This window comes from Symphodus melops, assembly GCF_947650265.1.
Source record: "Symphodus melops genome assembly, chromosome: 1".
NCBI classification, from domain to species: Eukaryota; Metazoa; Chordata; class Actinopteri; order Labriformes; family Labridae; genus Symphodus; species Symphodus melops.
In genome coordinates this window covers 49,832,163-49,845,766 of record NC_136691.1, presented here as the reverse complement: position 1 = coordinate 49,845,766, position 13,604 = coordinate 49,832,163, and the positions used below count along the sequence as shown (strand labels likewise).

Genomic DNA, 13,604 nt, shown 5'->3' with positions numbered 1-13,604 from the left:
CGTCTTTTAGTATTTTTTTGGTATTGGCCCCAATATGTAAGGCGCACTGTACACAGTGAGACCATTATGTGGAAAACACATAATGAGATGTGTCTATCACCCTACAATTGCCTCCCTATCCCAAAAATCACTGAAGTAAGACAAACACCTTACGTATGAAACCCACTCAGGACCTCACAATATCCCTAACTTAGGGATATTGGAACGGTCTTCCCCCAGAACTGAGAGCCCTGACCTCTGTGGAGGTTTTTAAAAAGCAGCTGAAGACCTATCTACTCAGATGTGCCTTTGTCTAATCTGTCTGTATTTTTTATTGTGACTGTTTTGTTTGAACTGTGTTTTATTTTTTCTGATTGTGAAGCACTTTGTGACGTTTTTCTGCTCTTGAAAGGTGCTATATAAATAAACTTTTACTTACTTATTTACTTACTTATTGTGAGTAGTGTTAGATACTTACAAAAATCCTGTTTTGTTTTTTTTTAACATTCAGAAGACCCCTATATTATTTCTTTGTGTCAGTCTTTCGAGAAGCTGATAAATCCAGTTTGGTGTTAACCACAGGACAAATAATTTACTCACAGACAACACATTTTGAAGGATTCACATATCTTTATTAGTTTTGTTGAATTTAAACAAAGGAGTGGTTTTAATCAATCCAGAACGGTACTAATAACATAAATGCAAACAATAATGTTGAAACATGTATAAAATCCATAGCATTTTGTTTTCTAAATAATGCAATACTGTAACTACATTTATCACCTACATCAAAAAGAACATCATTTTTTGGACAGGGTTGCTATGATTGCACCATTATGTTATAGGCCAATAGGCTATCTACACAGTTTAGAAAAACACATAAAGGAAAGCTCCAATGGCACATCTTTTCTCTGTCAGTTCACCATAATATAATAACAGTAATAAAGATGATAATACTATGTAATACCTTAGAGATAAGTTAATATTCTTGAGCAACATCTTTGTATGCTGGCATAAACAACACATATAAAAGCCATGATATTCACATCTGAGTCTACTGTACATCATAACTTGTGTGTACTACATAGTGCAGTTAGCCTGAATGCTTCCTTTAAAAAGACAATTCTCCACTTTTTTGATTTTTTTTTTAAACGTTCTCCCCACCTTCATCTAGATGAACTATATAGAGGAAAAAGAGCGTTTTTAAAGACTCCCTCAGTTTGACTTTTTTTGCCTAACTGTTCTTGTGTCAAGCTGTGATGATCGCATCACTTGCTACTCAACCTGCAAAAAATCATCGAATCCCTTTGCACGTTATTTATCTTCACTTGCTGTATTGCCACTTGTCCCTCTATCGTCAATCTCATAAGCTGAAGCTTTTCATGTGTACACACATGCACACAGCCGCTCCCTTTCTCTGTCTCACTCACACACACACACACACACACACTCTCTCTCTCACACACACGCACACACTCTCTCTCACACACACACACACACACACACACACACACATTTACAATCTATAACTATTATAGGTGTTTCTTTCTATTATATCATACATTCTATAACTTTTTTAAACTTTGGAAATACCGACTCCGATTTCTTGGCTGTAAATGCACAAAGTGAATGACACAATTGTCATAATAATTAAATTCAAATTGTGTGCTTTCATTCACATTCTTCTTGCAGCTCAATGGGAGGAAAGTTGAGTTTTCAGCGCTCTCATGACCTCCAGTGGTTGTTTTTAGTCACTGCAGACGGCCTGCGGTGAAGGCGAACCAGGTTCTCCTGTCATCTTATAACATATTCTATATTCATTTGGGGTTGATTATCTGCTAAACATATCTATTTTTATTCAATTTGTAGAAAATATAAACTCTGTGGCTCGTATGATGTGTGTGTTAATGACTCATGCATGTTGGACCCTGTTCATGAAATGATTTGAAATCAAGAATCAGTCTGCGTGACCTTTAACATTGATATCTGCTGGGTTTTAAATGAAATAAGTCCAGCCATGTGTGATAATTCTTTGTTGCTGTTTTGCTGATATCATAATTAAAGCACTGAAAATGATAATCACACTCTTGATGTTTTTTTTCCTCCATCTATTTCCCAGCGTTTGTTCATCTCTTCTACATGCTGGGAAGGACGGAGTAAGGCGCTCTCTGGCCAAAACTGAAGATAACATCACACACTCTGACCACTAATTCTACTTTTACATTACCAGTGACAAAGACTTACAATGAATAAATACCGCATCATATTCTCGATCATTTCTGACAATATCCCTGATTGTCTTGGTCCTTTTCTACTCTGGGCAATAAAATGACCCCTGTATGTAGTGCTGTAGTCTAAACATTGTCATTTAACAGTTGTTGTTGTTGTTTTTTGCCATCTGTCAGTGTGGCACACTTTTCATGAACACTGATGATGAAATGTGGAAGTGTGCAACTAGCGAGAGAAAGGCTGCTTAGGAGGTTAACAATCATTGGTAGATTGAATGTATTTCAACTTTCTGTTCAGATGATCTGCTTGATATTGATCATGCTGGACGTTACAGTCGGCCTCTGTTGATGCTCAGTGTCTTTAGTTGCTTTGAAAAGTATGCCAAACTGCTCTGATTTATTCTATTGTAGACAGAAATGTTTTTCACCTGTAAGCTGTAGTGGTTTTGTATGAGAGGCCTTTTTACTGTGAGTGGATTAAGCTGGATAACGTGTGTCTATATCTCAGTGGACTCTATCCTCTCCAGGCGTGAGGGTCCCGCCCAGGGGGGAGCAAGCTGGTGGAGAGAAGGGGGGCCCTTCTGGTCCTCACAAGGCGGGGAAATGGTGAGGGCGATGGGGGTAGAGATGGAGGGTGGGGGCTGGGGAGACAAAGGTGACAGGGCCGGAGGTGGAGGTGAGGAGTTGGAGTTGGAGTTGGAGGAGGTGGGGGAGGTGGTGGTGGTCGTAACAGTGGTTGTGGTGGAGGTTGTGGTTGATTTGGCTCCCAGCTGGCTCATACGTTTTTCTAAAGCTTGGTTCTTTTGCAGTGTCTCAACGTAGCTGAGCTGCAACTGTGCCTGGTATTTTAAAACCCTCTCCTTCTCATCCTGCCAGGTGTGTCGCTCCTGGTCAAAGTTGAGGGCCTGACGTTCCCTTTGCTGCCGCTCCAGGCGCAGTGCAGCCTGCAGCTGCTCTAGTTGCCTACGTAGCTCCCCTGCCTCGTCCCAGTGACCCTCTTGGGTCCTCTGTGGTTGGTGACCATCTTGTCGCAGTTGGGCCTCCTGGCAGAGTTGTGCCTCGTGACGAAGCTGCGCCTCCTGACGCATTTGGGCCTCATGGCAGAGCTGCGCCTCCTGACGGAGATGGGCCTCCTGCCGCAGCTGTGCTTCTTGGCGGATTTGGGCTTCGTGGCGGAGATGGGCCTCCTGACGGTGCTGGGCCTCCTGGCGCAGTTGGGCTTCTGGTCTGATTTGGGCATCCTGTCGCATCCTCATGTCATGCTGCATGTGCACCTCTTGTCGCTGTTGTGCTTCCCTCCATTGAGCCTCTTCACGTTGCCTCTCCTGCCTCTGTGCTTCCTGCCTTTGAGCTTTGGCTTCATCACTCTGGAGACTCAGCAGGGAGTCGGATGTTGGGGTGAGGGAGTTGGCTGAGGATTCGGGAGGGTTTCGCGGGCAGTGGACAATTCCCCACGGCGGCAACAGCCCTGCAGCAGCTAAGTTAGGGCTTACGACTACTTCTGCTCCTCTGCTCACTTCATTCAGAGCCCGCTTTAAACTGAGCACCTCTGCCTCAAATACGCCCAGCTTCTCTCTGAGAACAGACACCTGTAGAAAGGAAAATATTTCACAGGAAAATGTTATCTTTCATGTATTGGTTGTTCAAATCTTGATGTTGTTGCATTGTCAAGTCAAATCATGTTCGTATTTTAAAAAAAGAAAACAAATGTACTAATAGTACACACAACCAGGATGAAAGGTTGAAGGCAGGGATGGATTTAAAGAGTGAGCCGTAGCCCAGAGTGAAAATGTGCTGAGTTGTGCTGCTCTGTACACAGTCAGCTTGCTGAGGAAAGAACAGACAGGTGCCTATTTCTGTTTTCCATGGCAACCACGCAATGCCAAATCAGATAAACTAATCAAGAATTTGACTAATTGGGAAAGGTTGCAATTTCATCTTCTGACTGTTCAATGGTTTGTTCACATCTGCACACAATTATTACCTCTGTGTTTTTCTGTCGTTTGTAATCCTCTACTCTGACGTTATTGAGGCGTGAACGTACCTCTGACAGAGTCCTCCTCAGCTCTCCCTCGCACTTCTCGAGCTCCAGACTCTTGGTGCTGTAGGAGTCCTTCAGGCCCAGCATGGTCTCCTCCCGCTCCCTCAGCTGGGCGTTGAGCTCCTTCAGCTGACCTCTCAGGGCCACCATCTCTCCGGCTCGCTGGGTCACTTCAGCCTGACTCTCCCTCAGCTGCTGCTTCAGCAGGGAGATCTCGCCTGCCTTCTGACACACCTGCAACATGATGAACGAGTGAGTGAGTGGTAGTTTTTTAAAATATGTGAATACTGTTGTACTTGCTGAAGACAGAGACAGCTTCACACTCTCCATCCTTGCAGTTAGTGCTGAGTCTATCATGATGTAAACGTGATAACGTTTGACTTAACCAGTCAAGAGCAACAACTTATACACTCATATCTCACCTCCCACTTGGTCTCCTCCAGACGAGGCAAGATGTCAGCCTGCTCCTTTCTGTAGTCCAGACACTTTCTCTCCAGCTCCTCCCTCTGAGCCAACAGAGCCGCCATCTCCTCCTGCAGCCTCCTCTTGTCCTGGGACAGACGGGTTATCTGGGCCTGCAGGGCAGTCTGGGAGCGCTGAGCTCGCCTGGTAACCTAGGGATATAGAAGTGTCTCTTTATATGTGAAACAAATGTATATCTTATAATACCATTCTATAATGCTTTATTTTTGAGAGTCTAGAACTCGTACTGTAAAGTTTTTTTTACCCTGCACATGTTTGATCTTTTTGATCTGATTTATCTGTCTCCATTCAAACATTAAAGGGGATTAAGATTTGGGGATTAAAGTAATTAATTTTACTTGAAGAATGCATTCATAAATTTACTACTATAAAGTCAAACATGTGTGGGAATAGTCATACATTTATGAGATTCGAGTAAAAAAATAGATAATAAAGTTGAAAAAGAATAAATTAATAAATTTATGAGAATAAACTAAAAATAAATATTAGAATATAATCAATCATTAAAGTAAAAAATGTATGGGAATAAAGTCGTTATTTTAGTCTATAGTTACAGTATAAAAGACGAGCAGCAGCCGCCTGCATCAAAATAAGCAACCTGGAGCATCTTGTGGAGTTAAACTTTAGTTCAGGTCTCACAAATAAGGAAACACTTCATCTTTGGGCACACCAGCATCACATTGTCGTGAGTATAAGGACTCTGAAAAGATGCTGGAAGAAACTTGAGCCTCTCCTAAGAAAGAACCACAGTGAAATGGCTTTGTTCCCCTTTCATCTGTTCACAAGGAGAGAGGACTGCTCCTCTGATACAACCTACTTAATACCTACAACTTACTAAACCTGTCTAATTTTAACCACAACTTTATTCTCATAAACTTGTGACTTTAGATTTTATTTCCTTAAACGTGGCCCTAATACTCTGTCGTATTTCTAAGTGTTTAATAAAAAAAGAACGTTTCTCTCTGCAGTATATCTGTGTTTCTCATTGCCAATCTCCAAAAAGGACATGCTGCTGCCGAAGGCTTTAAATGTAAAGCCCTGTACCCTGTACACTTACAGGGTAGTTTATTTGGATACCTATGCTTTTCTCTTTTCTCTTATTTATTTCAGCCCTTATGGGACCAACTACAAACAAACATTGAATAAACACAAGGCTTTTAAAGAGGATCACTGCTGTGTTGATATTTCATGAGGACAAAGTTACTGGAAAGGCCTTTTTGTTATTGTTCCATCATTTATCTACATACTCCCTCAAAGAGTTGCACTAGGTTTTGACCATATGCCATGATCAGCAAGTCATCAAAGAGTCCACAAAGAGGTTTAGTTGCATTCAAATATGCAGTGAGGTCACCTGCTGCAGGCGTGAGGCATAGTTCTGTCTCAGCTCATCCATCTGTCGCTCCCACACACGCTGCTTCTCCTCAAACACCTGAATGATTGCAGCTTCACTTTGGTCCAGGTTTCTGCGCATGTGCTGCACCTATAGCAAAGGAGAATAACTGGGTTTGATCGGGGCCGAGGCTTTTGTCGAACAAAACGTAGACGTGACTGCTGACCTCTTGCTCTTTCTCCCACAAACGGTCTTCAAGATCCTGGATGATGTCATCAGATGAGGGGGAGGGGCGTAGAGGTGCTGGGGCGTCACTCAGGTGACTCAGTCTCTGATAGGACGAGGAGCTCTTCCCCGAGGACGACCGTCCGCTGTCCGAGGCGCTGAGCCCGTTCTGGAGGTAAAAACCACATCATGCTTACTTCGATTTATTACAGAGAAGTGCATTAATCAGCAGATTGAGTGGGGAGATCATAGGCTCACCTGGTAGCCCGGCTTTTCCAGCTTGTCCAGCCCTGCAGCTGCCCCTGCCATGCCTAATCTGTTGATATGACTGGTGGAAGCACTGAGAGGCCCCAGGACTGCTGGGGGCCCACAACCAGACCCAGAGCCAGTATATGTGGGCAGGCTGGTCAGGGAGTTCCTCCCTGAGTCAGACATCCCTCCCTGAACCACTTCATGACCATTACCCTCACCTCTGCCCACCCTCACTGGACTGTCCTGGTCCAGGAGCAGGGCCTCTGGGACCTCTCCTGCTTCTCCTCCTGCTCCATCCCTGCCTCTCCTGCCTCCTCTGCTCTCACTGAACCCCTCACTCCTTGCCTCAGTCTTGCCCTCACTCCCAGCCCCTCCTGCCTGGCCCACAAGGTTTTGCATGGAGTGGAAGCTCTTGGGAACCACCGGCTTGAAGGCAGAGGGACGAACGAGGCCTGAGTTGTTCTGCATTGCCTGGGATGATTGAGGAAGAACAGAACAGAGAAAGGAAGGAAGAGAGGAAGAAAAGCAGTATGGAAAAACTCACATTATCATTGGCTTCACAGCTGCAGTTACAGTTAAACTATAAAACTTAACAGTACCATGTATTCAAACACAATTTGGACAATGTTTGAGACCTATTGTGATCGATGTGAAATTGTCTGCCATGGATGTGATATATTTTCTGATGCAGTTTGATTCTGGCTTATTTTTATTATCGCGTCTATCTTACTACACATAATAAGCCAACCCAGTCACACTTGCTTTAAGGCAATCCTTTTCTAACAAGTAACACAACTCTAATTTAACTAAATGTAGGACGTGGCTTCATTGTTCTTCAGTAGAAAAACAAAGTAGGTTTGGACTTTTTAATGAAAAGGAAACTATGATTGAGGATGGAAGGAGGAAAACAAAAACGTAGGCAACATACTAAAATGATTTGGCCAGTTCTGACAAAGTTTTGACAAAGTGATCAACTTAAGTTTGAAATTCCCTCCTTTTCTTTGGAAGCACTTCCCTTGCTTATATGTGGTGGAAACATACAAGGAACGTATGAAAAAGGATTATGCCCATTTAATTTCTTGAAGCCTGCCGCTCCTGCTACTGTCTAACAATAGTTCTGGTTGATCTTTTAAGGTGCCTTATAGCACTGAATAGAAAGTGATGATATTGCAGCCAGCATGGAGAAGAGTCAGTTCACATAACTCTTAGTGAGTATTGAATAAAGGCAGATTTGGAAAAAGTAAACAAATGTTACGTTAATATCACATTTTATACCCAGATCATCATGTTATGTCCCCTAAGATTCCTATTTAAAACCCATTTGACACCGACGTAGGGTGCCAGTGCACTAAGTCTTCATACCTGCTCCAGTTTTCCTGACACAGGCATGATCTTGGGCGGGTTGTGGTTTGGAGGGTTGTGACCACTTGGATTGTTCTCGTTGTCAGCTCTGGCGGCTGCCATCTCTCTGTGCTGGTGCTGGTTCATGACAACAATGTTCTTCTCGTTTCCTCCTCGTCCCACAATGTTCCCACAAACGTCTAAACCTGCAGCCTGCATTTCCCTCTCTCTGTCCCTCTCCATCCTCTCATTCTCCAGCCTCTCTCTCTCCCTCTCCCTCTCCCGTTCCCTCTCTCGCTCCCTCTCCCTCTCTATCTTCTCCCTCTCAATCCTCTCTCTCTCCCTCTCTCTGGCTCTCTCCCTCTCCCGCTCCCTCTCTCTCTCCAGCCTCTCTCTCTCCACTCGTTCCCGCTCCCTCTCCCGGTTCCTCTCCCTCTCTCGCTCCCTCTCCAGCCTCTCTCTGTCCCAGTCTCGATCCCTGTCCCTGTCTCTCCCCCTCTCACGCTGCCTCTCCCTTTCCCACTCCCTCTCCCGCCTGCCCGCTCCGTTGCCACACTCCAACTGGTTGTTGTTGGACGGGGCGGTCATGGTACATTCAGTGTTGGTGGAGGAGGCTGTTTCGGTGGGCCGGTCAGTCCCGGTACAGGTCCCAGTGCCGATACTAACACTCCCTCGTTCATCGCTAGAAGCCGTCCCGTCTGATATAGTCGCCGGGGGGCGGGGCAGCCGCTCTGCGCTGCAGCTGCGATCAGCAGGGCAACGGCGAGAGAGAGGAGGGGCCCGGGGCAGGGTGGTCCTCGTACCCACTGACTTCATGGCAAACTCCTGCTCTCCTGCCACCCCACTGCCAACACTGCCCATAGTGGGGGTCAAAGGTCAGGGATTAGAGGTTAGGAGTCAGGATTGGGGAGGGTCACAGAAACATTTGGATGTAGTGTGGGTCATCACAACCTAATGCAGGTAGTGGGGGCATACACACTAGAGGAACACAGAAAAACGAGAGGAGTTATACAATTTTGTAACTGCATAATGACTAGTTATACAATAATAAATAAAGCAGAATAGATTCCAGCCCACATACAGGGGCAGCGGGGTCCTCCCACCATGATGTAAAATGAGAAGGGTCAAACTAATAAGTCTGGACATTTATGTGCAGTGAGGCTGAAAATAAAGAAAATGTGTGCGCAAGTTTAAATGTCTTAGAGAGGTCATCATTGGACTTCAGTTGTGTTTAATTTGCCTTTTTGTGAACAACAAACACGAAACAAGTCTAACAACATACTTAACAACAGCCCTGCAATAAATATATCCTTTTCCAAACTGCTCTTTTATCAGATATTTGCAAAAAGTACCATTTAGCCCACTGCAGGGTTTGTCAGATCAATAATAATGGAAAATGGCATGACAGCTCCTACACCAAATGGAAAACATGATTTATATCTCTCATAGAACTCTGTCACCAAAAAGTAACATAAATTCCCTTTTTGTGGTCACCTCAAAGAGGTCGAGCTCACCGCACTGTGGACAATTCTGTCAACACTTAAAACATATGAACATCAATAATCAGGTTTTTAAAAGTTCTTAAACATGAAGGAAAAGTCACAAAGCTGAAGTCTTCAGGATGCATAACAGAGCTTTTGATTTAAGTCAGTGGTAGGTTCTTGAACTGTAATGCTTGTTGGGTTTATAAAGTAAGAACACATTACAATGAAGAGCAATACTACGGGAACGAGCATCTAAACGATTCACACAACTCTTTTTTGTATAATGACACATTACAGTGAAAGTACTTCTGTTTATGTGTCCACACTTTGAGCCTACACTTTATAAGTTTATAAGTTATGGCTTAAAAAATGAATACGATCCATTACAGCATCGCTGCATCGTATTCCATCTTCATGGTAGTTTTGTCTAACACTGAATGTGTCTCAAAGAGGTGTTGATTTTACCCTATGGTCATTTTGAGGCTTGAGTTTGAGGTGTTGTTGAATTGTATCGTTGTGTTATACTTATGAAGCAGCTAAATATCGGGGGAAGGTTTTCCTCTGGATTAATTAAGTTCAACATGTTATCCAAACTGAGTTCCTTTATTACAAAGGGCCCCTATATAAAACAGTGCTATTGTACCTTTTTGGCTGGAAATCCCAGGGTATCTCCCAATATGATGATATGATATGGTATGATACAGTATGATACAATGTGATACACAATAACGTATATCATTTGATACAATATGATATATGAAAAGATACAATATGATACCATATGATACAATGCTATGCTATGCTATGCTATGCTATGCTATGCTATACTATACAGTGCTATGACACACTACTGACATATAAAATACCATCATTTCCCTATATGGATATATTGCGATCCAATCATTGATACATCCCCATATCTGATTGACTTAAGAGTTCAAAACCCACCAAAAAGCTTAAGTGTAGGATTTATGAATTTATTCACTGCAATTAGGAGTAAGCATTTCCTCTTATTATGCTTCATCATTCAACTTTTTTGCACAGCAGTCTGACATTGTCCTGGTTCTTCTTTTTGTAATCACCCTGTCAACTTGGCCAGTTAACTTAGGTTCACTTTACCCCTATTCATGTCATAAGCACCCCATGGAGAAGACATGAAGAAGTGACCTGTTGAGTCAAATGTCCAGAGGAAGCTGTTTCATGTGCACAAATTGCAAAAAAAACAACAACCCAAAATAAATTATTGATTTTTGGCACCAGTGTTTCCATAATTTTCGTACATGAGTCGTTAGAGAACATTTTGTCCCACCATTAATAACTTTACTCTCAATCATACATATAGTTGATATGAAGTCCAAACGTGCTTATTCTGAGCAATTTGTGCTTCAATGAATGTTTACAAACTAACATTCAGTGTAAGTGAACTAACTATGTAACTATTTCTGGGGCTCTGGGAAAAATGGGCTGTAGGGATTGTGAGTTGTGGGGGCTTCGAGCAGGTGATCTTTTCTGGAAATATTTTGGGGTGGACAAAAACAAGAGAAACAGCTCAGGATAAATCTGACTGCACTGCATACTCCATTCTCAAACGAGACATGTAAAGTGGAATCAACACCTCTCTGAAACAGCTTTAACAAATGATTTATTGCAGACTGAATTATTTTTTAACTATGTGTACCTTATGAAGTGTATGTATATTCAGAGGCTGCTGTGTAGTTGAGCTGCATAAAATTAAACTGAATGCTTTAGTATTGTCTCAAGTGTCCCATTTATATCAGCCAAAAATGAACAAATTACTATGAAACACCTTTCAACGAGGTTTTAGAGATGCATATATAACCATCTTGTCATCTCTATCCCTGTTGGCTATGCGCTGCCTTCTGTATAGTAATGCCAAAAATGTCCTAAAATACAGCAATAAACACCTCTCACTGTTATGCAACACAATTCAGTATCTCCACAAACTGCTGCCTACAAGATGAGCACAACCTTCATGTAGGTAGGATCTATTACAGGACTGATGTATAAGAACTACTTTTAGAGATGTGTGTACTTAACAAACTAGCAAGTGAGTGCACACACGTAAATAAATACATGGTGGGGGGTTTACGAGTAAGTTCATAATAGCTAAATAGGTAAAGCAGATATGTGTATGGTTGCCATGACTTTAATCCACATAATGAAAATGAACATTGATGTCATCAAAATACAGTGGCATATTACAGTAGCTAAGATAGATAGATAGATAGATAGATAGATAGATAGATAGATAGATAGTAGATAGATAGATAGATAGATAGATAGATAGATAGATAGATAGTAGATGATAGATAGATAGATAGATAGATAGATAGATAGATAGATAGATAGATAGATAGATAGATAGATAGATAGATAGAGACGCAGTCATGCCTCTGCACCCTCCCTCCTCAGCCCATTTACTCGAGGTTTACTTCCACTTGGGTGAATAGTAGTAGTAGTAAAATACACTGCCTATCTATGTGCTGCTCTGCCTCAATCCCCTCCCCTCACGACTCCCCCCGCTCTCTCTCTCCCTCTCTCTCCCTTTTTCTCTGCATCCCTGGGCGGCAAGGGCGGCTTTAGCAGCATCCGCAGCAAGCCCCCGAATCGACTGTGCTCCCAAACAATTCCATCCTCGCTAGGCCTGACACGAGAAGCGAGCCCACGAGCCTCGCCGAATTAACAAATAACACATCTACATGAACATGCACAGCGTCATTGACATTGACGGCAGCAGCTTTGATTTACCGATTGTAGCATCCTGGCGGTCCATCATCAAAGGCTACTCACTATTTTGCAGCTCGGCGGTGTGTAAGATGGCAGCCTCAGTAAACAATAATGTCATCAGACAGCGGCGTCAGTCCCGGTCGGCCCGTGTCTCAGTTATTCGGCGCTGTTACCGAGGCTCCGTGATATCAGGGATGCTGCCTTCGACCGCTGTCAGCGTCGGATGCTGATGATGGAGTCGGTCGGTTGATACGCGCATCAGCTGAGAGACACACACACCCACCTCTGGCCCCGCCCCTAGGCTGCATGATACTAACGCCCCCTTTTGGCTTTCTTCCAGTGCTCTCCCCTGGGAAGAGCCTATAGAGAGCCATATACACTTCCCGAATGGATGGATGCATGGAGGCGGATTCAGAAACTCTAATAAATACTTGACTTTTTATTTACAGCATATTAGTTGATAAGTAGCTATTCAGTGGACATGCTACATTTATTAAATAAAAAAAAGACTAATCAAGTTTTTCTTTAGCATCTACGACTAGGCAGCTGTAATTGTTGAGTGTTACAAACATGCTGTAGGACGAATAACATGATAAGAATTTAAACTCATTTTAGATTACGTTTGGCAGGCCATAACACCAACAGTTTAAATAAACATGAACTGGAATTATTTTTACCTTACAAATTCATTCATTGGTATGCATGTAATAAAAAAGAACAGTGCTTCTTTAATTCACCTCATGTCTGAAACACCCTGTTTTGCAATGAAACTTTGAAATTTCCCCTGCGAGAAGTAAGCAATGCTTAAAGGTTGCAAGGATAGACAAGAGAAATTAAAACATGGAAACCTAAACTCTGAAATATGAAACTAAAACAGACCAAATCTTAAGCCCATTTTTGTAGCCTGACTGCTGTCATAATGTTTTTCACAAAAAACCAACAGGAGGCCATTAGTAAAGACTGTCAGAACCCATTGGAATCTCCAAATACACTTAGAGAACTACAGGACAAAATAAAGTCTCTAAACTAAACAAGGCCTGTAGTGTTGATGGCATCCGAAAGAAAATTATAAAGTTAACAGACCTCATATTCCAATTGGCTTTTATCAGAGGTGCTGGTTGTCAACAGGCAAGACAGGCAACTGCTTGGGGCCCAGAGCAGTAGGGGTCCCCGAGTGCTTACAAACTTAAACTGAAGCAGTAAAAAACTTAAGCCCACTCCTATTTAAACATGTTTGCAGCCTTATTCAAAAAACACATTTGTACTGAATAGTTATTTTTTTGCACTGGGGGTGCAGTACAGATAAATGATGAGTTATAAATGAGTTATACATATTAAGGTTGCATGGTTAATCTGACTGACGGGGAGGACGGGTTGCAGTTGTCCATCAGGATGTTTGAGGCCCGCCCAGCAGCAGCTCTTTGCCTGACACAATATCGACCGAGAGAAAGTTTTAGACCGCATTTCCAACAGGGCAATTGGCTTCAAAAGTC

At 42.8% G+C, this 13,604-nt stretch overlaps 1 protein-coding gene across 4 annotated transcripts; it reads right to left on the bottom strand.

Annotated features, from left to right (window-relative positions):
• Positions 1-579: 579 nt before the first annotated feature.
• lzts3b (leucine zipper, putative tumor suppressor family member 3b) lies at positions 580-12,383 on the bottom strand. Of its 4 annotated transcripts, none has more exons than XM_079360043.1 (8): positions 12,133-12,383; positions 7,901-8,857; positions 6,545-7,009; positions 6,288-6,455; positions 6,083-6,211; positions 4,671-4,862; positions 4,252-4,482; positions 580-3,796 (listed from the first exon to the last, which is right to left on the bottom strand). In XM_079360043.1, the coding sequence occupies exons 2-8, from the start codon at positions 8,738-8,740 to the stop codon at positions 2,705-2,707; spliced, it is 3,117 nt and encodes a 1,038-aa protein (XP_079216169.1). In that variant the 5' UTR covers positions 8,741-8,857; positions 12,133-12,383; the 3' UTR covers positions 580-2,704. The 4 variants fall into 4 exon arrangements, with proteins under 4 accessions (XP_079216169.1, XP_079216170.1, XP_079216172.1 ...); XM_079360044.1 differs by having other exon boundaries at positions 12,175-12,383; XM_079360046.1 differs by having other exon boundaries at positions 7,901-8,732; positions 12,175-12,383.
• Positions 12,384-13,604: the final 1,221 nt, after the last annotated feature.